The sequence below is a fragment of the Columba livia genome, chromosome 5 (genome assembly GCF_036013475.1).
Source record: "Columba livia isolate bColLiv1 breed racing homer chromosome 5, bColLiv1.pat.W.v2, whole genome shotgun sequence".
NCBI lineage: Eukaryota > Metazoa > Chordata > Aves > Columbiformes > Columbidae > Columba > Columba livia.
Genome location: NC_088606.1, coordinates 54,748,959 through 54,767,804, shown reverse-complemented (window position 1 = coordinate 54,767,804; position 18,846 = coordinate 54,748,959). Strand labels below are relative to the sequence as shown.

General features: G+C 39.9%; 2 protein-coding genes across 5 annotated transcripts in view; both read right to left on the bottom strand.

The window, feature by feature from the left end:
* Nucleotides 1-1,895: 1,895 nt before the first annotated feature.
* RPS13 (ribosomal protein S13) lies at nucleotides 1,896-6,683 on the bottom strand. The gene is made up of 6 exons (XM_065066148.1): nucleotides 6,558-6,683; nucleotides 6,157-6,205; nucleotides 4,730-4,808; nucleotides 3,371-3,540; nucleotides 2,652-2,752; nucleotides 1,896-1,973 (listed from the first exon to the last, which is right to left on the bottom strand). The coding sequence occupies exons 1-6, from the start codon at nucleotides 6,578-6,580 to the stop codon at nucleotides 1,940-1,942; spliced, it is 456 nt and encodes a 151-aa protein (XP_064922220.1). The 5' UTR covers nucleotides 6,581-6,683; the 3' UTR covers nucleotides 1,896-1,939.
* Nucleotides 6,684-6,848: 165 nt separating this feature from the next.
* Nucleotides 6,849-18,846, bottom strand: part of PIK3C2A (phosphatidylinositol-4-phosphate 3-kinase catalytic subunit type 2 alpha) — a 72,546-nt gene continuing 60,548 nt past the window's right edge. For all 4 annotated transcript variants that reach the window (XM_065066098.1, XM_065066095.1, XM_065066094.1 and 1 more), the window contains exons 23-33: nucleotides 18,105-18,241; nucleotides 17,280-17,449; nucleotides 16,012-16,168; nucleotides 15,481-15,590; nucleotides 14,513-14,720; nucleotides 11,992-12,116; nucleotides 11,483-11,600; nucleotides 11,305-11,386; nucleotides 10,767-10,876; nucleotides 10,414-10,539; nucleotides 6,849-9,853 (exon numbers count right to left, since the gene is read on the bottom strand). In XM_065066098.1, coding sequence (XP_064922170.1) covers nucleotides 9,671-9,853; nucleotides 10,414-10,539; nucleotides 10,767-10,876; nucleotides 11,305-11,386; nucleotides 11,483-11,600; nucleotides 11,992-12,116; nucleotides 14,513-14,720; nucleotides 15,481-15,590; nucleotides 16,012-16,168; nucleotides 17,280-17,449; nucleotides 18,105-18,241 — 1,526 coding nt within the window. In that variant the 3' untranslated portion in view covers nucleotides 6,849-9,670. The remainder of the gene's footprint in view (nucleotides 9,854-10,413; nucleotides 10,540-10,766; nucleotides 10,877-11,304; nucleotides 11,387-11,482; nucleotides 11,601-11,991; nucleotides 12,117-14,512; nucleotides 14,721-15,480; nucleotides 15,591-16,011; nucleotides 16,169-17,279; nucleotides 17,450-18,104; nucleotides 18,242-18,846) is intronic.

Sequence of the window (18,846 nt, the reverse complement as noted above, 5' to 3'; positions counted from 1 at the left end):
ACAGAATCTTTAGCAATGTAATTAGTAGAAATACACAGGCACAACAGTACGATCACAATTTCATTACCATTCTTCAACAAGAAATTGCCAGATCTTACAGGCAGTAAATAGGTGTACACCTCCTTCAGGAGTCCCTTCAGCAGCTGGCTCTGACCTGCCTGCAAGCCTGGGTAATTTCATTCCTGACAGTACAGCACAAGACAACTATTTACATGGTACTCCCCTCTCCTCCGTTCCCATCAGATAGATGCCATCACTGTAACAACCTCTGCCCTTCCTCCTTCTTGTGGCAAGGTCAGCAGCTCTCAGCACCACTGGATGGGGAAGACCCCACCGGAGCACAGCACAGGCTGCTTGCGGCCCCTCCAGCAAACCAGGGCTGGAAAAAAATAGTACAGGTTGTGTTCAGACTGCAACACCCCAGCAGCATGAAATACAAGAATTGCGTACACTTCAAGATGACCACGCTTAAAAATCAATGTATCAGCTGGCACCACATATATCATAGAGTTACAGTTCTAAATAGATCTGCTCACTGGCTTGGATCAGCCTTGAAGCTTGGTCTTTAGGTGGCACTATTTGCAGTACATAATTTAAAAACACTAATGTTTCAAAGTGCCATCTGCTGGTACTTTTGTTATTTACAAATACATTACAACTATCAGAACAATGAGTAGTGGAAGTGTCCACGTGCTTTTTTTCAGTTGGCTGTATCTCCAACCCCAAAACCCCACAACTTTTCTTTTTTGATATCATGAAAGCATTTTTTTATATCTACAGGCCTGAACATTTAATTATCGCTGTGAGAGCCTGGCAGGTAATTACCAGAAGCTTTCAGAAAGGAAAGCAAGTATTTTTACAGCATACGGAGGTTGCTAATTTAACTTTTAAGCTGGACCAGACAGTATCACTTTAAGTTCAACTGGAGTGCAGTGCTTTTCTCTTAAAACTGTCTTTATCACAAGTCTATATTTAGCTTCATAATCAGGGCAGAGGAATCCTATCTTTCTGCAAAATTAAATCCAGAAGTTACCAGGTTCCACTGGTCACAAAACACAAAGTAGCTACTACCCTTGACAAAAATGTTAGTGCTCATTTAAAATTACTTAACTTTTTATTATGTCAAAAGTTAAAGTAATGTGCCAAGACTTAGAACTAACATTCACAACAGCTCAGAATAACTGCATTCAAAATTTTATCCTAAAAAAGGAAAAAACGGTTAGTCTGTTCTCCACATTTTTCCACCAGAAAGACGACTCTTAAGGTCAAATTTATTTAGAAACTGTAGGCACAACATCAACAATAGTGACAATACAAGTCACTGCCCTTTGGGTTTAAGAAAACCACCTCAGTGAAAGCTTAGCATCTGAGGAGTGTGAAACTTGTATTTACCCAAATCTCAAAGATTGTTCTTAAAATTACTGACAAATGACAGCAACAGTTACTGTCAGGAACTGTTTGAAGTCTGCCTAAGCTTTCTGCACAAGGAGCAGACGCACATTACCTGCAGTGAACCAACCAACCTCTCTAATGTTGTTTCCCTTTCCCTCCACCTAATGCTTTCTGCATTTTCTGAAATTCCAGTTCTTCCTCATTTTCTTCCCCAGTTCTTCCTACAGGACACAGAGGCACAGCCCCGGAGGAATAAAATACACTTGCTGTGAATGACTAGGTCACATTACTAACTTGAAGTTATCAGACCAAAAACTCAATTTAAGCACAGACACAAACCATACAGCTGATCTACAACAGCAATAACAATCACCCAGATTTGATACTGTAGGACAGCGATATGGCCACACATCTGCTCCACTTTGAAAACTGTCCATATACACGCAGTTTCATGAAACGGCCAAATGTTTGTAAGACACCAACCATTTAGAGACAAAACAAACTTAGTTAATGAAAATTTATTATTTCAGTAAGTCAAAGGCAGCTCTTATGCGACCAGGGCAGAAGCTGTCGATGATTCACTAAAAAGAGAGAAGATGAAAAGAGAGAAATATTAATTGCAGAGGCAGTTTTCAAACTAGTTTCCAAAAATACTGCTCCAATTTAAAGCTTTAACTACAGGTCCTGAGCTTAACCACTACCTGTTCAAATTTTTTTAAGGTTTAAAGAAAGATTTCACTTTTCCTTTTAAAATATAAATACTGAGACAACAGCATGAAACCATATATTCAAGAACCTGGCTAGTTACATTTGAGCCTTTTCAGAAAGAGAGCAGCTCAACCTAACGTTATGGGAAATCTACAGTGGCTAAGTTTTCCTAGAGAAAAAACTACAAATTAGTTTCATTTTTGCCACAGCTACTAAACTATTTCTCAAATTTTGGAGTAACATAACTATACAAGTATCTTGAGTGAGAACAGGGACTGCAGCTTGTATGAAGTACTAGAAAAATACCTAGTAGTGACTTCACTCATTGAGAGAATTATTTTTTCCCCAAGTGTTGTGACAAATAATTTTACCCTGCAATAAGTTCCATTAGTTTATCGGTTAATTTTTATGAAAATACCTCTTCTTTGCTGCCTGGTGTACCTATACACCTGATCATAATGCACTCTTCACCCTTTGAGGAACAGCTGCAACATATTATTTACAAAACCTACAAGACCTCAGTGAAAGTAGTAACGTAAGAGAAGACTTACTACTTCCAGTTGGGTGGCAGCACCCTCTTGGTTTTGTAGTAGCGAGCCAACCTATGGATTCTGCTTTCAATCAGAATCAGGCGGAACTTGGCATCTTTATCCTTGAAAAGAAAGTTACATTACAATCAAACTTCTTGATAACATACACTGCAAGCAAGCTTTGGTAAAGTAAAAAATCCACACCTACTGCCACAAACTTCACATTCCCACTGCCAAAGTATCATGAAGCTGCTAAAATCAGAACAGGACCAGAAACACATACTTTAAGCCCTGCTTTTAAGACACTTCTCACAGACAATTACAAAGACTGCTCTCCTTTATCAAAATGCCTCCCCAAATTTGTAAGTTTACTCAAAGGGGTTGGCTAACAGGAACTGCACTCTAAGTCTTTGTTTTGTCAAAAGAGTGACTCCTTCCTTTCCTCTTTTCCCAACAAGAAGATAAAAAATACTCAATTCCTCTATAAAATTGAGATCTTCATATAAAAACCACCCATAACCCCCTACTGAGCATTATATTTAAAGATTAGAAAATGTTTAAGCTGCCAGTGATAGCAATCAAGGCAGATATGTATTTTATAGGACAGTGGAGGGGGGACTCGCCATATACACACACTGGTAGAATCAGCTGCATAGTTTTACAATTCCATCAAACAGAACTGTTACAAAGAAGCCACTAACAAACAAATATAGAGAGTATCTACTTAAATTAGCACTCACCTTTCTGTTTCTCTCAAGATGTTTGCGAACAGCAACAGCTTTCTTGATCAAGTGATAAAGATCCTCTGGAAGGTCTGGGGCCAGTCCCTTGGATTTAAGGATTCTCAAAATTTTGTTGCCAGTAACAAATCGAACCTGGGCAACACCATGGGAATCCCTCAGGATCACACCTGAAACAAATATTTATATTTACAGTGAAAACAAAAACCTTACACAAACAGGTCTTGTACCTATAAGGTTGGTTTCACAAGATACCCAAAAAAAGGCCTTCTCTAAATGGAAAACCTTTCTGGTGGAAACGGTCAACAAATGGTGGACAACGAGCAAGCTAAATACAACTTACAGAAGCTGAAACACTAAATCACACACCACGTAACAGGCAACTAACCTGTCACATTTAGGCAGATAACACAATAGGCTTCCTCACAAGGGGAGGAGGAGTGGCAGGCGCTGATCTCTTTTCTCTGGTGGCCAATGACAGAACCCGAGAGAATGGCAGGAAGATGTGCCAGGGGAGGTTCAGGTTGGACATTAGGAAAAGGTTCTTCACCCAGGGGCTGCTGGAGCCCTGGAACAGGCTCCCCAGGGAGGTGTCACAGCCCCAGGCCTGACAGTGTTCAAGAAGAGACTGGACAGACACATGGTATGAACTGTGGGGTTGTCATATGCAGGGACAGGAGCTGGACTCGATGATCCTTGTGGGTCCCTTCCAAATCAGGACATTCTACGATTCTGTTACTGGGAAATTCTCCAAAGGACTCATTCAAGCCAGCTATTCAATCACCCTTTACTCTATTGTTAACAAAGATGTCATAGACACCTTAACTCTAAAAAAAAATGTACACACCATAGGGATCACTAATACCCTCAGGATTACCATAAAATAAAATAATTATACTGCAGAACTCATTACCATATAGAGTTGCAACATTCGTACACTTAAGCAGAGCTCTACGGGGGTCCAAACTCCTGCGAATTCGTCAATTATGCAGCTACAGTGCCCAGGTTCAGTAAGCTCCTAAACACAGGGCTGCTGGTATCTGAGATGACATGTGAAGCTTTTCTCCAAGAAACTGGACAGACTAAACTTTCCTATAGCATCAGTGGTCATTCCTAAGGACAGGTTATAAGAATGAACAGAAGCTTCGCACTTTCTGCTTGAAGAAAAAATACTCACCTACTCCACCAAATATGAAACATATTACATTTTTAGTAGAATTCACACAGTAAATAAATAGGTACATCATAAAACCTGTATTTTCTTAGCGTGTTATTCAATCTGGGTTGAAGGAACAATTACATTATTACAGTCAGAAAAACGTGGTTTGTCTCCATTTAGGAGCTATTCATAAGCCTTACCAATTTGTGAGGGAGTCAGGCCTTTTTTAGCCAGCTTGTAGATCTGTTCCTTTACATCATCAGAAGTAAGTTTCAGCCACTAAAGAAAATTAGAAAAAAAAAAAAACCACCTGATGAACACCGTTTAACAGAGAGGCACAGGCTAGCTATATGAAAGCTTTCTATAAATGACAGAAACATATACTTTGTAATACTTGAAAAAATAATTAAGAACTGAAATGGTACTTCTAACGATAAAGAAACTTTTTTACATACTATGAAGCTATAGTGCTGGTTAAATATGGTGGTGGAAGGCAGAAGGTAGAAAGTATCTGTTTAAAATACCCTATGTGGCCTCCAACCAGCTGCTTTATCATCAGTTTAACTGCTGCACTGCAAGCATGAATACAAATTTACAGAGGAAAAAATCACTGCCATTGGGAAGGAACTCCTTAATTTGGCCTCGGACAGAAACACGAACTGAGATTCATTTAGCCATCTCTTAGCAAAACACCTACGGAGATTAGTGAAAATTACAAGGAACCAACAAGCTAGGTAATCCTCACTCTTTCACTAAACAACAAAGCCACCTGATTTTTTTTTTCTCTTTTTAATACCATCCATCACATGAAATAGAAAAGCATGGCAAAAATGTATTGGGAAGTGCTCTATGGATTACAATTCAAAACAGAATACAAATAAAATTAAGCAAAAAAGCCATAAGGTAGAGCATAGGTAGTATAGAAAATAGGTAGAGCATTTGAGCAACATAAAAATTAAACTGTATAATCATCAGCATCAGTACTTCAAGCAGCTTCACATTACTTTACTTTAAATTGTATGTCTTTATTTTCATGTTTTGTGCTTTAATTCCACGTTTGCTATAAACTGTTTCGCAGCACATGCTTTTCCACATGTACGGCAAATTATCTTTCTGCCAAGAAACAGATCCTTCCAGACAGAGATGGCAAGGCAAGATGGATTAAGCAGCTGCTCGTTTAGCCGACAGGAAAACCTCTGAAGCGGAAGTACCCTGAATGAACCAAGGGCATGCTGAAACTAGTGAAGTTAGTGCTCTCATCAGTCAGCTACTGTTGTACACAGTTCAGAAAACAGACAGCTTATTCCACAATTGCAAAGGTCAAACGCCAGTGCAAAAAGAGTAATTTAATTTATAGGAATTATCAACATACAGACTAAATAAAGTTGAAGTAATACTTCTATAAAGGGAGGCACAAAGAGGAAAAGAGACTTTTCCCCAACAAATCATCTGACCAGGAAACAGTATTTGCTGTCTCAGTATCCTAAAGACCACAGGCTAAAGTAACATTTTATCAGACCGCAATTTAAAACGATGACACCAAACACCCCACGTCTCCTCGCTGCGTCTGTTTTCCTGGGCTGCACTCTGCAAGCAGCCCCTGCACGGACGGGCCCAAGCTACTCACCGTGGGCACGCTGCGTCTGTACGGCAAGGCTGACTGGGACAGGCCCTTGCTGTGGGGAGGAAGCAGATCAGACGCTGAAGAGAGCCGGCCGGGCCCGCCCGCTAACAGCGCCCCCCGCGCACAGCGCCCCCCGCCCGGCCGGGACCGCGGCCTCCGCCACCGCCCGGACACGGCGCCGCCGCCGGCACAGGCCGCGCGGGGCAGCACCGCGAGCAGGAGCGCGGGCCCGCCCGAGAGAACCCGCACCTCAGCACCGGCCCGAGCCCTCCCCCGCCCTGCCGCCGTATCGCCACCCCCACAGGCCGCACTGCTCCCGCAGCAGCCTCTCTGCGCCCGCACCCGCGCCCCTCCAGCCGCCGCAGCGGCCCCCGGCCGGCCCCAGGCCGCGGCCCGGCCCTCACCCGGGAGCGTGCATGCGACCCATGATGGCGGCGGCACGAAAGAGGGAGCGACGCGAGGCAGAGGCGCTTCTCGCCTCACTTCCGCAGGAAAGGGCGGTCTGCGCCTAGCCCCGCCCCGCGCCCACACGCCAGCCAATCAGTGGTGCCGGCGCTGCGCCGCGCACGCCGCCACAGGGGAGGGCCGGCCTGCACGGCGCTCCCGCCAGCAGGGCTAGAAGGGGGCGGGGCCAGGGAAGGGGCGGGGCTGAGGGCCAACCCGGCCCCAGCGAACAGTGAAGACCCGACCAGCTCTTGTTCTTTCCCAGAATAGCGTTTAATGTACGTACAGGACAGTTACGGAGTCACATTGAACCCGTTCAGTACGGGCACGACATTGTATAATACAGCTTTATTAAGAGCTCGTTTAATTAAAAGTATTTGGTTCTTACAGATATAGAGACAATGGGAGGCAAAGCTGTTGCTCGGGCTGCTTTCATCGCCTATAGCGCCAAGCACAGGGCCTGCCCAGGGACAGGCATTTCTACACAACCCCGGCTGTAAAAATAAAGAATTTTTATCAAAGATCACGCGTGCTTCCTGAGACAGGGAGCTGGAGATCCTGGGCAGGCAGTAATAACAGTTTCAGTGCAAAGTTGTAAGGTAACAGAGAAAAGGAAGAGGTCGTAGCACAATTCTAGTTCTGGCTGCAGGTCAGATGTGCGTAAGAGATTTATTTTCATTAAACAAAATACAAAAAGCTGTTAAAACTACAACTTTTAAGCGATTTAGCGTACTGGTAAATTCCACCCCAATTGAGTACTTTCCTTTTTCTCATCAATTTTTTATTTGCGTGTAGTACATTAAAGTCTTATTGCAACCATCACTTTCTTGTTGAGGGCAAAGAGGTGCAAGCTTGGTGCTGTTCCTCTGTGTGCCAGGGGACACCAAGGCCAGATCCCCACACAGAATAAAAACCATGACCCTAAAAAGCTCCAGCCAGTGAGTATTTTGAAAAGGAAGGGAAAGGCACAAAAAGAGTTGAGCTATGAAGAAATCAGAAGTCAGGACAAGTGCTAACAATAATACAGTACTATACATTTTTCTCAGAGTCCAGACAACCGTTAAAACTGCAAATCATTTTTTAAATGATTTTAGTTTATTTGTATTTTGTGCTGTAAGACACTGTGCTTTAATAGGAAACTGCAAAAAAGGCAGTACATATTGCTTTAATTTTATTTCACAATGGAACGTTTCACAAAAACAGTAGTCTACTTTCCTGTGTTTAAATGACTTGTGATTCTAATGATGGAATGGAGTAAGTCTCAAAAGCATCAAGTGAGCAGGAAATATATCTAGTTAGTAATATAGTTTATTATTTACAGGCTATGTACTAAATGAGAAATACGCAGAAGATGCCTAATAAAATTGGGATTTGTTAGCGCCCATTAGTTTCTAACATTCAAGGTATTCTTAGCTTTTTAATTATATTAATTTGTAAGAAGTTGGACTGTGAATACTTTAGGCACCAGGAGATTCAAGTTTACTTCTCTCTTCTGTATTGAAGGGAGATTGGTCAGTAGCAGGGTAAGGAAAAAAATCAGATAAAATAGGTTTTTAGTGTTGGGTAGATAGAAGGCTTTCCCCATATTGTGTTTTCATTCTTAGTTGTATATTTTACTCTAAAATTTCGCTCTAGTCATAGTCAGCAGTGATAGTCTGTCTTGCTTCAAGATTTAGCACTAAAGAAAAGTGTGCAATTTTACTCTATAGCTTTGTTTAGACAGAACATAATTATCCTAAACACCAAGTAAGGTGAATAAAAAGGCTCCGCCTGTAGTGCAGAAACACCTAATTCAGTAACCAGTGGTATCAACAGGAGATAGAAAGCAACATGTGTATTCACTCCTCTCTCACAGTACAGTTGAAATCTAATGTTCCTTGGAATTAAGTATTTTTAATGATATTAATTCTGATTTGGAGTGAGAAACAGTGTTGCTGTGAACTGTTAAAGACAAAAAGTGACCAAGTTCCTCTCTCAAAGCTCTGTTAATGCAGCTCCTTTCTGGCCTGCAATCCATCCAGCAGTTGTGCTTTTTAACTAGAGGTCACCCTTTACCTGTAGGTCCAGCTAAGGAATTTAGGTGCAACCGTCACTTTGGATTTATTGCTTGAATCTGCTCCACATTTAATCACTGCAGTATTTAAAAGTTCTTGAAATTACGACATTCCAAAACATGGAGAAGCTGGGCACATTTCCTACGTCACCACATTCAGCCAGTCTTCATCCCATTTTTGGAGATCACAGGTACAAAAAAATGTATACGAGTTGCACTAACCATGAAGCTCAGTACATTAAGTGATGTTATATGTAATAACATCTCAGGAAAAGACTTCCAGTAGGACCTGCAAGGTATCAAATATGAGAACGTTTCCCCTTTTTAAGGAGCTGAAAGTTAACAGGTATACATATTTAAATACCAGAAATGAGGTAAAAGAGAAGCATTTGAATTATAAGGCACCGTTAATTACAACTTCCATTATTGGCACTCACTCCAATAAGTCTTAGAGAAGCATAAATCTGGGACTAAATGCAACGCTAAGGAATTTTTCCAGCCCTTCAACCTTCATTTCTACAGGTGTGTGTGAAGCCACCAAAATTTTACCCGTCGCTGCTTCTGTGATCTCTAGTTAGTAGCAGGAATGTAATCCTACAAATGTCATTGCTCTGATGTTCTCCAGCATCTCGCCATGGATGACAATGCAGGTAACAAAATTCAAAAGCAAAAAATGCACTATATCCACAGGCTCAATGATTAAGTTATAGTTTAACCATAAACCATAACCATCTAACCACACTGGTCAAACTGTTCATCTCACTTTCATGGATAGTTTCAAAATCCCTTCTTTCACCCACAACTCTTAAACATTTACAATGATATTTTGATAACATCGCATAAGAATAAACCGTGTTTCCTAGAAATCCTCCAGATTAGGCTACATGAACATTGGTCCAACATATCTGTTGAAATGCGGAGTCTCCTATTTTAAGGTATACAAGTTATCTTCAAGTAGGAAGATGCGCAAAGCACAAGTGAATACAATTGTTCTGGTCTTACTCAGGTGTCAAAATGAGTTCACAGATAGGGTACAGCAGTTAGTCGATACCAGTTAACAGTCTCCTTGCTCAAGTTGAAGTCTTTTAGTGAGAGCGTAATTCCACCCAAGAAGAAGTTCTCACGTAACGATTCTGCGCTGAGCACACTTAACTGAAGTTCTCTCTGTTTCAGAGTCTCCATGCTATATCCACTGTACACAAGCTAGAAAGTAAGAAGTGAAGAATTTTTTGGTTATCCAAATGAAGTTACACAGATTACCCTTTCTTGTGACTACCTAGCCACCAACAGATGTCTTAACTGCACATTATGGCCATCCAGCACATCTGATTTTCAGCAGATGGGCTGAAGGATATCTGTATTTTATTTTGTGCTCCCAGTGTTGTGTTTACAAGGACCAGTGTTTTTAGCGGGAAGCACTCTTTACATGCCAAGACTTCTAGATTAATTCTTGTCCACATTATGAATCAGTGAATCCAGGGCAAGGGGATCTTCAGTTTTGACTCATTTCCTTCACCCCATGAGACTGAGGAATTTCTGCTTACTCGTAACAGTACATTTACCTAATCAGTTGCTTCGGGGTTTTTGCATTGTTTATTTTGTTTGGTTTTGTTTTGTTTGTTTTTTTAAAGAGGCAAAAGGTTTTTGAAACAAGTTCCTTTTCCAGTTATACATCTTCAGATTTTTTTTTTTTTTTAGTTAATATTTTAGCGACTGCTTAGAATAAGAGACAATAGCAAACCAAAGGATAAATTTTAACTTGCCATTTCATTGAACGTTGGATTTCTTGTCTTCCGGGAGATTTTGGTTTTGCGTTTGGATGTTTTGTGTGTATCTGGAAGTAAGTATGTTTTTACATAGGGATTTGGATCTGCACCATCCTCTGTAACCTACAATCCAAAACCAAGTTAGAAAACTAGTTAGTGCACACCTACTTGCATATTTATTTTCAAGCACCTAGACTTGGCAATCAGGCCGACCAAAACACCAGTTAAGTTGGCAGGTGGAAAATTTGGAGGGAGAGAAGAGTTCCACCATTCCTGCATCAACCTAACTCAAGAAGATAATTGACAAAATAGAAACAGTTTTTGGCAGCGAGTTCAGTATCTCCACCTACCAGGTCTTTAATGTGCATCACCATGATAAACAGAGTGCTATTTCTATATGATATGGATAGCTTCACTTCTCCTCCCACTTTGCCTGAGGTAGGACTTGATGGACTTGCATCTGGAAAAATATACAATTATTTCCTCTGTAGTATTTGTACATTTTCATCAGTACTACGCTGACTAATGAAATATGGAGAAAATAATAGAACAAGTTCAGTTTCTGATTTTATTTACAGTTCTCTAAGAAGAGGACAAGGCCATAGGTTTTCAAGATTTTTGCATTCTCTCTTAAGAATCAACTTGGAGGTTTAAAGTAAAAACTTGAATAATTTAGTCAAGCTATAAGCAAGCCCAAATGTTCACATACATTGTTGCAATTTTTGGTATGTTGTTATTTTCTTGAAACTGCATGCAGGAACATTTGGACAGACAGTGATGCAGTTTTCAATGAGGGAAAACTATAGTTCATTAAAACAATAAATTACATTGTAGAGGTGTCATACTATAGTCATCAAATTTATAAACACCCCAAAAACCATTACTTACCTGTAGGTCTGGCTATTCCATCTATTCCTTCCACTTTGTCATCACGAAGTAATGGATGGAAAAAAGTATAAACAAGATCACACTGAATTTGGAAGAAACGTTACATATTAGTTTAAGCGTTAACAAGCACCAAAATCCGAAAACTTACATTGGATTTGCTTAAGTTATTTGAACTTACTTCTGCCACCTCTGCAGAGCTGTTCATCAGACTCTGTATGTAGCTGTTCAGCTCCACTTTTCTTTTAGCTGCTACATCTTTTATATGCGTTCTTCCCAGAACCATCTTATTAGGAAAGCTACAGGGGAAGATCAAGATAAAGAGTGTTCAGTTAGCACAGTTAGATTTCATTGTCATTTCCGTCCTGAAGTGCTGCCATCCATTTTTTATGTCAATCAGGAGTGCAAACACAGCACACTAATAGGAAATTACATTACAGAAATGCAAGGAAACATTTATAGGCAATTGTTATACGTGGTATGACACACAGACTAAAGACACTGAATTGCTTCGCTGGCTTTCCTCCTTAAAACTTAGAGACAACAGTTCGCTCCCTTAATTGTCAACCTTGAGGTCTAGTTTGCCCCTCAGCAGTTTTGTGTCTGTTTCAAGCCATTTCTTCCTCCACCCTGCTGGGAGCAGTTTTTGTTGCTTCCATTATAATAGTGATGAGTGAGTTAGGAACATACCCTGGTAACTTCCAAAGAGGAAAGAGAATGCCAAGTTTGTTGTGGAGCTCCTGGAACTCATCAAATGTTCGGAAGACAAATGTTGGCTCAATCTGCCCTTCTCTCAAAACTCTCACTACATAGATCTGCTCAAAACACACACACAAAAAAAACAAGACAAAAGTAGCAACAATATTACAGAACTGACTTAACAACATCATTTTCTTAACAATTAACTCTTTCTACTATGGCAATCCTTCTCCAGCATACATATCCTAGTAACAGCATTTGCATTTTATAGTAGAGGTAGAATTATAAACAGCCGTACTGTAATGCAAAGTAACATCACATGATCTCCCCATAACGTACATCCACATCTGACAGGGAATAAAGGTAGTTAAGGCTAAGCTGTCCACATTCTCCCTTTTAAACCTTATTGTAAGTTCATACCAGACAGCAGGTGTACAACATTTTCACACATCGGTGCAAGATTACACCTAGACATGTATCTGTGGGGCCAGAACTACCACAAAACTTTTCAAGTGTGAAATACTGAAGAAACTAATGCCTAGGGGTTTTTTTTTTTCCCAATCTAATTATCTGAAGATTCTAAAGGATTCCACTTTTAAAGTGATAATTTGGTGGGTAGATGCAAGTGTACTGCATCATATAACATACATTTAAAAAAAAATACTGGGGGTACAGTCCCAGAATACAGTTTTCCACATTATTATGAAAGGAAAATGAAGGCTGAGAAATTGCGCAGAAAATTCCATTCGGTGGATTCATTTTATGGGCAGATGAGTTAAATGTACATTTAAAAAATGTACAACTGGGAAGATGTTTAAAAATCTAGACAGAGGGAGACTACATCATCTTAACGGTTTCACAGAAGATAAAAGGCTATTTGGCTTAGACCAGAAGGGCTCAAACACATTTATGACATAGCAATTCGGTGCAAAGCTCTTCTTCACTTCTAGCGTTATTCAGCTTTGTTCTACCTTCGCTAGCTGGCATCTTACCAGATTAAGACATCTACAGCAAATACAGCTTGGAAAGAGGTGTTCACTTGCACATATCAACATAGCTCACTTCTTAAACAACTTGAGGAAAATGTAACTTGAGCTGACTATTCTAGGCCAAACAGCAGAAGTTAAAAAAAATGTGAAGATGGTTGCACATCTGCGTAGGAATACCAATATTAATACAAACCTTAAAGTCTAACCCAGTCCTATTGAAATCCTGAGGGCAAATTGTAATGCTTGCTGCCTCTAGCAAGGCCAACTAGGATTGTAGGCATGATGCTTTTGCTTATGAGGAGCAAAAAGAACTTTAATGGAAGGTCAAAACAAAGCCAGAAAGTATTTGACGGAATGACTCCCTATTCAGGAAAGAGCCATTTTACAGAGGGCAGCTACATAAATGTGACTCAAATCCCCATTTTTAAAAAAAATCACCTCCACCAACACAACTTCTGTCCTTTCTGCCTCCTTCTAGATCCTTCTCAAGAAGTGTCTTCAATTTGAAGACTATTATTGGATGCTAAAAATACAGGTCTGTACGCTAGCACTCCTGTGGTGGGTTTACCCTGGCCAGCAGCTAAGCACCCCCACAGCCGCGTGCTCACTCCCACCCCCACCATGGGACAGGGGAGAGAATAAGAGCAGAAGTGAGAAGATCTGTGGGCTGATATAAAGACAGGCCTTGGGAGGGGAGGTGATGCAAAGACAATCTCTCACCGCCTCCCACAAGCAGACCCGTGCCCAGCCAGTCCCCAGGAAACAGCCGCCTTGGAATAAAACATCCTCCCACCCCCTGCTTGCTTTCTCTACCCCCCATTTTCATCTCTGAGTATGACATTGTATGCTATGGAGTATGTCTTTGGCCAGTTTGAGTCAGCTGTCCCTTCCCAATTCCTTGCGTACCCACAGCCCACTCACTGCAGCGGGGGACAAGGGGCAAAGTAGAAGAGAAAGCCTTGACACTGCACAAGCACCCTTCAGCAACAGCCAAATCAGTGGTGTTATCCATACAGTGTCAGTTAAGCATCCAAAACACAGCCCTGTGTAGGCTGCAATGAAGGAAGATGACTCCATCCTAGCCAGAGCCAGTATAGCTCTGGTCTTCTCCAGGAATCAAGCAAGTAGGCCCATTTCCATCTAGAGTTCAATTACGGGGTTTGGTTTTGCTTTCAAGACATCCATAGAGGGGCTTAATTTTGAGTGTCAACCCTGGTGCGGGTTTCTAGGCTCCCATTACAGACGACGCAGTCAGGCTTCAGAAAACTCTTCAGCTCATCCTAAATCTGACATTAGTGCCCAATTGAACAATAAGTATCTATAGCTGTATTTACTAAATCTGTCAGTAAAGAGAATCTAGCTATCTGCCTCACAGCTGGCTACTTAAGGCTAAACAAGACATGTTTCCCTTGGACTAATCCTCTGTAATTAACCACTGAACTTCTGGCAAGAAGGACTATGTATCTTGTTGGAAGATAATGCACAGTATCTTCACCAAGTGGAAACAGATTCCACATACTTACATAATGTTTATCTGGGTTATATCTCTTCTGATATGTAAACACAGACACCTGTTTGATTCTGCCATCTTGTTTAAGAGAATATGTTTTAGCAGAAAATGAGAGGATGGGTTCATCATTAGAAGGTAGACCTGAGAAACGCAGCTGAGCCAAATTGTGAATGAAGAAATTAAACTTTGTGGCAACACTTCCCAGACTGGATTCAATCAATCTAGGAAAGAAAAAAAAAAAAGTCAAAACCCATCAAAATGGCTCTGTCAATAAATTAGACTTTAAGAAAAATAAAACCCAATTTCTTACTGACAGAGAAACAGTTTTTAAACCAAGTGTGACCAATGGGCTATATAAATAGCATTGTATCAGCATTTAATAGAAGATGCAGCATCCAAACTTTGGAATAGGTTGTTACCCAAGAAGTGAAAGCTTTCCAGAGTGAGCAGAAAAACTGCATGCATACTACTCCAGCTTCCTCTAGTTATTTAAATCAAAGTACAATAACATTTTGTAACACATAGCAACAACTCAGTTAAGCTACATGCACACCCCTACTTGTCACACTGGAGCACCATCCCTCCCTCCACAGTGCAAAAGCACTTCTTGAAAGAGAGAACTACTTCACATGCATTACAAGGTTCCCATCATATACACTACTATTAAGCAATTCAGGATGTACTCAAAATGCAAGTCTCCAGCAGCCAGACAGAATTCTCTACGCTCAGTATTTCAAACACTTTTCTTACACAAGGCTACTCTTAAAAGCAGGGAAGTATTTTAGCATAACCATTAATCTGATATGAAAGTGATCTTATTCATGTACTTCACTGGTTAACTGATACATTATGATTGTACCGTGTAACTATTCAACTTCTACAGACACGTTTGTGAACATCCTTAGTATATCTCTTCATAGCAGCACGCTCCTATTAAGAGGATGATGCTGGGAGATATTTTAGTTTTCACTTATCCAGTACCTCGTAAAGAAAATAGTAGCTTCTGCATCTGTTGTTTGGGGCTGGAGAGCATCCTGGACATACTTTAAGTCCTGAACCCCACTTAGTTCTGGTAACCCAGAAGAAAGCATCTGCAAAAAATTAAAATTTACAGTTTTAATATAATAAAACCAATATGATTTTACATTGAAATGTCTAAAGCTCTTAGACCCTCCAATTCATTTGAAGCTGCAATAAATTGCTAAATGCTGACAGCGACAGCCAACAGTTGCTTATCAGCAGTTATTTACCATTTCTGCTGAATTAAAAGCAGTTAGAAACATTCCGCAATGTAATTTATGGTATCATCTTAGTTTTAAATGTTCAGGAAAGAGGTAGGTAGTAAGAAAAGCTTAAAAAAATCCAAATACTACCTTCCTAAAAAGTACCACTGATGTTTCTGATTTTTAAAAGCATGCATTAAGGGTTTCTGCAGCATAAAAAGCACAGCATTTAATACAACTCAACACAACAGATCTATCAAGTTTCAATTGAAATTAATAAAATGATTACCAATGAAAGCAGGTTAAGGAAGAGGCTTGCATGTTTTCTTATCAAATTGTAAGCTTGACAACAGAGATCCACAAACAACTGAAAGCGAATAGTGGGTTTTTCACCACCATTAATGACATAAGCCATATCCGATGTTAGCACAAAAGGAGCTCGATCCCTGTTCAAAAGGCACAGAATTGATAATTATAAGATCTATCTATTCCGTTTTTCATGTGCTTCCTTCTCCCCTCCATCCCCACCCTGAGGTAATATTACATAACCCATTAATGCCATTTTACTTTGTTTGGGTGGGGTTCAGCTGCTTAGTGCCATCTCCGATTCCCAGCACAACTGCAGAGTGCTGGACCTACAGCAGATCTGCTGGAGCAGCGCTTGCAGGCCAGGTTACCTTACAATGCCCTCCACCCCCCATTTCTCTGAGCCATAGCACACTCAAACAAATGCAATAAGTACATTATCACCTGACTAAAACATAGCTCCTCTATCCTGGATAAAGATTATCCTCCCCTACACAGAGGAGCGGTAAATAAAAACCTGGTGTTCACTCTTTCCTGTAACGTTGACATTCACTACTGGTTTTGTGAGCCAGAGTCTGTTCTCATTTTTTTCACACTGAGATATTCAGATGACAATGGTTCTGATACTCAATTTCTTATTCTTTGATAAAGTTTACCTAACAAGCATGCAACATGTAACCAGATGAATATAGCTACAAAGGTGAAACTACACTACAGTTTTAACCAATATTCCTGGAAAAGTATGACACCAAGATTTGTGTCAGATGTGAGGCTCCAAAATATCAGTAAGAAGTTATATTAATCTTTTCCTGTACCAAAATACATTGTTCTCATATCTATTGTAAAGAAATTCCCGTTCTATTAATGTGTATAGCACAAAGCTCTTAAGGAATGAATGCAGTTTGGAAGCATTGAAGTTAAATGATGTTTAGAAGACCAAATTCCTTATTTCAATCTACCATTAGCTAGAACAGGAGCTTTATTTGAAAGCTGTGCCTATGTGCATTGCCTTAAAACAGTCCCAGAGATCAGAATACGGAAATAGGAAGCTGGAACCTTTTCCAAAATTAGTTTTATATAGAGGTAAGTTTGAATGCATTCTGGAAACTCTGCGGTTAAACTGGAAGATATTGGGTCCGTAATGAGAACGGCAGATAACAGTAACTTAAAGCTAAGGCTTAGACTTACAATGCTTATAATAACATACTAAGAATCACTTCATTCTCTACTTAGCTTATCTACAGAAAATACCTTTTAAAGCTACCAAACATTTGTGCATGACCCAAAAATTTTCCAAAGTCAATGTGAAACATATGCCCTGTGTTTCGAAGCATTATGTTATCATTGTGGCGGTCACAAATTCCCAGGACATAAGTAGCTACGCAACATCCTGCACAAGAGTAAATGAAGTTTTCTGAAGCCTGGAAGGGAGAGGAAAAAATGTGAATTGAGATCAAATATCAGTGGGAAAACAGCATTCATATATTCAACAGGCAATCTGGATGAGAGTAAAATCAAAGCCAGACAAAACAGGGCCCAATTTTTTTTCCCAAACAGTTTGCTTCAATCAAATCGCTTTGCAAAAATCTTTAGATCACACTTTCCAGCAAAAATGGTTGCTTTGTTTTTCAAATAAATTAAGGAGGAGTTGAAGAGAAATCACAAAAGAAACGTTAGCAGAAAAAAGGGTACAAGGCTTATTTTTCCAATGTGTTTCAACAGCATTGTAGCCAGAAGAAAACATGTTTGCTGCTTCTTTAACTCCATGTCCTTTTTTGAGAAGACGCCACTGCTGCTAAATCGGAATTAAGAACAGCCATCATTCCTTCCTATCTTCAACCTGAAGTGCATTTTTTCCGTATCCAATAAAAACTCAGGTTCTCAGGTTTCACATTCGATCTGGCTTCTTTTCAGTTACATAAGGGTTTTTCATTTGCTCTTTTTCAAGTATAGGAAAAATTTAGTTTCCAAAAGATAAAAACCAAAAATTTCAAAGGAAGATCTGGAATAATAATTTCATTCTTTCAAAAGGTGGTATTTATCCCTTAAACAAAAAGTCTTCAAAAAATAATTTACCTTGTCATATTCCTCCTCTGTAGGATTATACTTTCGTAACCATTCTGCCAGGGGCTTGTCTTTAAAAGAACCTGTCACTCCATATTCCACTTGAATTTTCCTAAGTGTATCTGAAGCAGGAACAAGCTCTACCATACCTTTATACAAAATACAACAAAGTGTATTTAACCATCTCCTTAAGTTATACTGCATTTTCAATTACTCAGTAGAAACTTTCTTGACAGCAATGGATTTTATAATCTTAAGACTAGCTTCTTCCAAAACCCAGTTAGGTCTAAAAACAGTGCTATTAGTCTACTAAGCATTTCCAGACTATATTACAAAGCATACCATGAAACACATGTAGCAATCCAAGTTCGGATTACTTCACTACAATTAGTTGTGGCTGTTAGAATGCACATATAAATTATATTTTGAATAATTACTTTCTACTACATAAACTAGTACTGGTCTATAAACAGTAACTGCAAAATATTTTGCTGCTGACATTTCTCATGCACTGACACTTGAGTAACCTGGTAACTTTAGCTGCTGCCAAGTGTTGAAACAGGCCAGACTGCTGCTCCAGAAATACAGCAGTGGGTTTTGTATCTGGCCTTATTTTGGAGATATCATTTACTAAAAATATTTGTATAGCTAAATCATAAAACGAAAACATTTACTTGATTAACAGAATTTTACTTCTCTCTTGGCAAGAGCTACTAAAGACAAAGCTGTAATTTATACCCATTTTTTCTTTTTC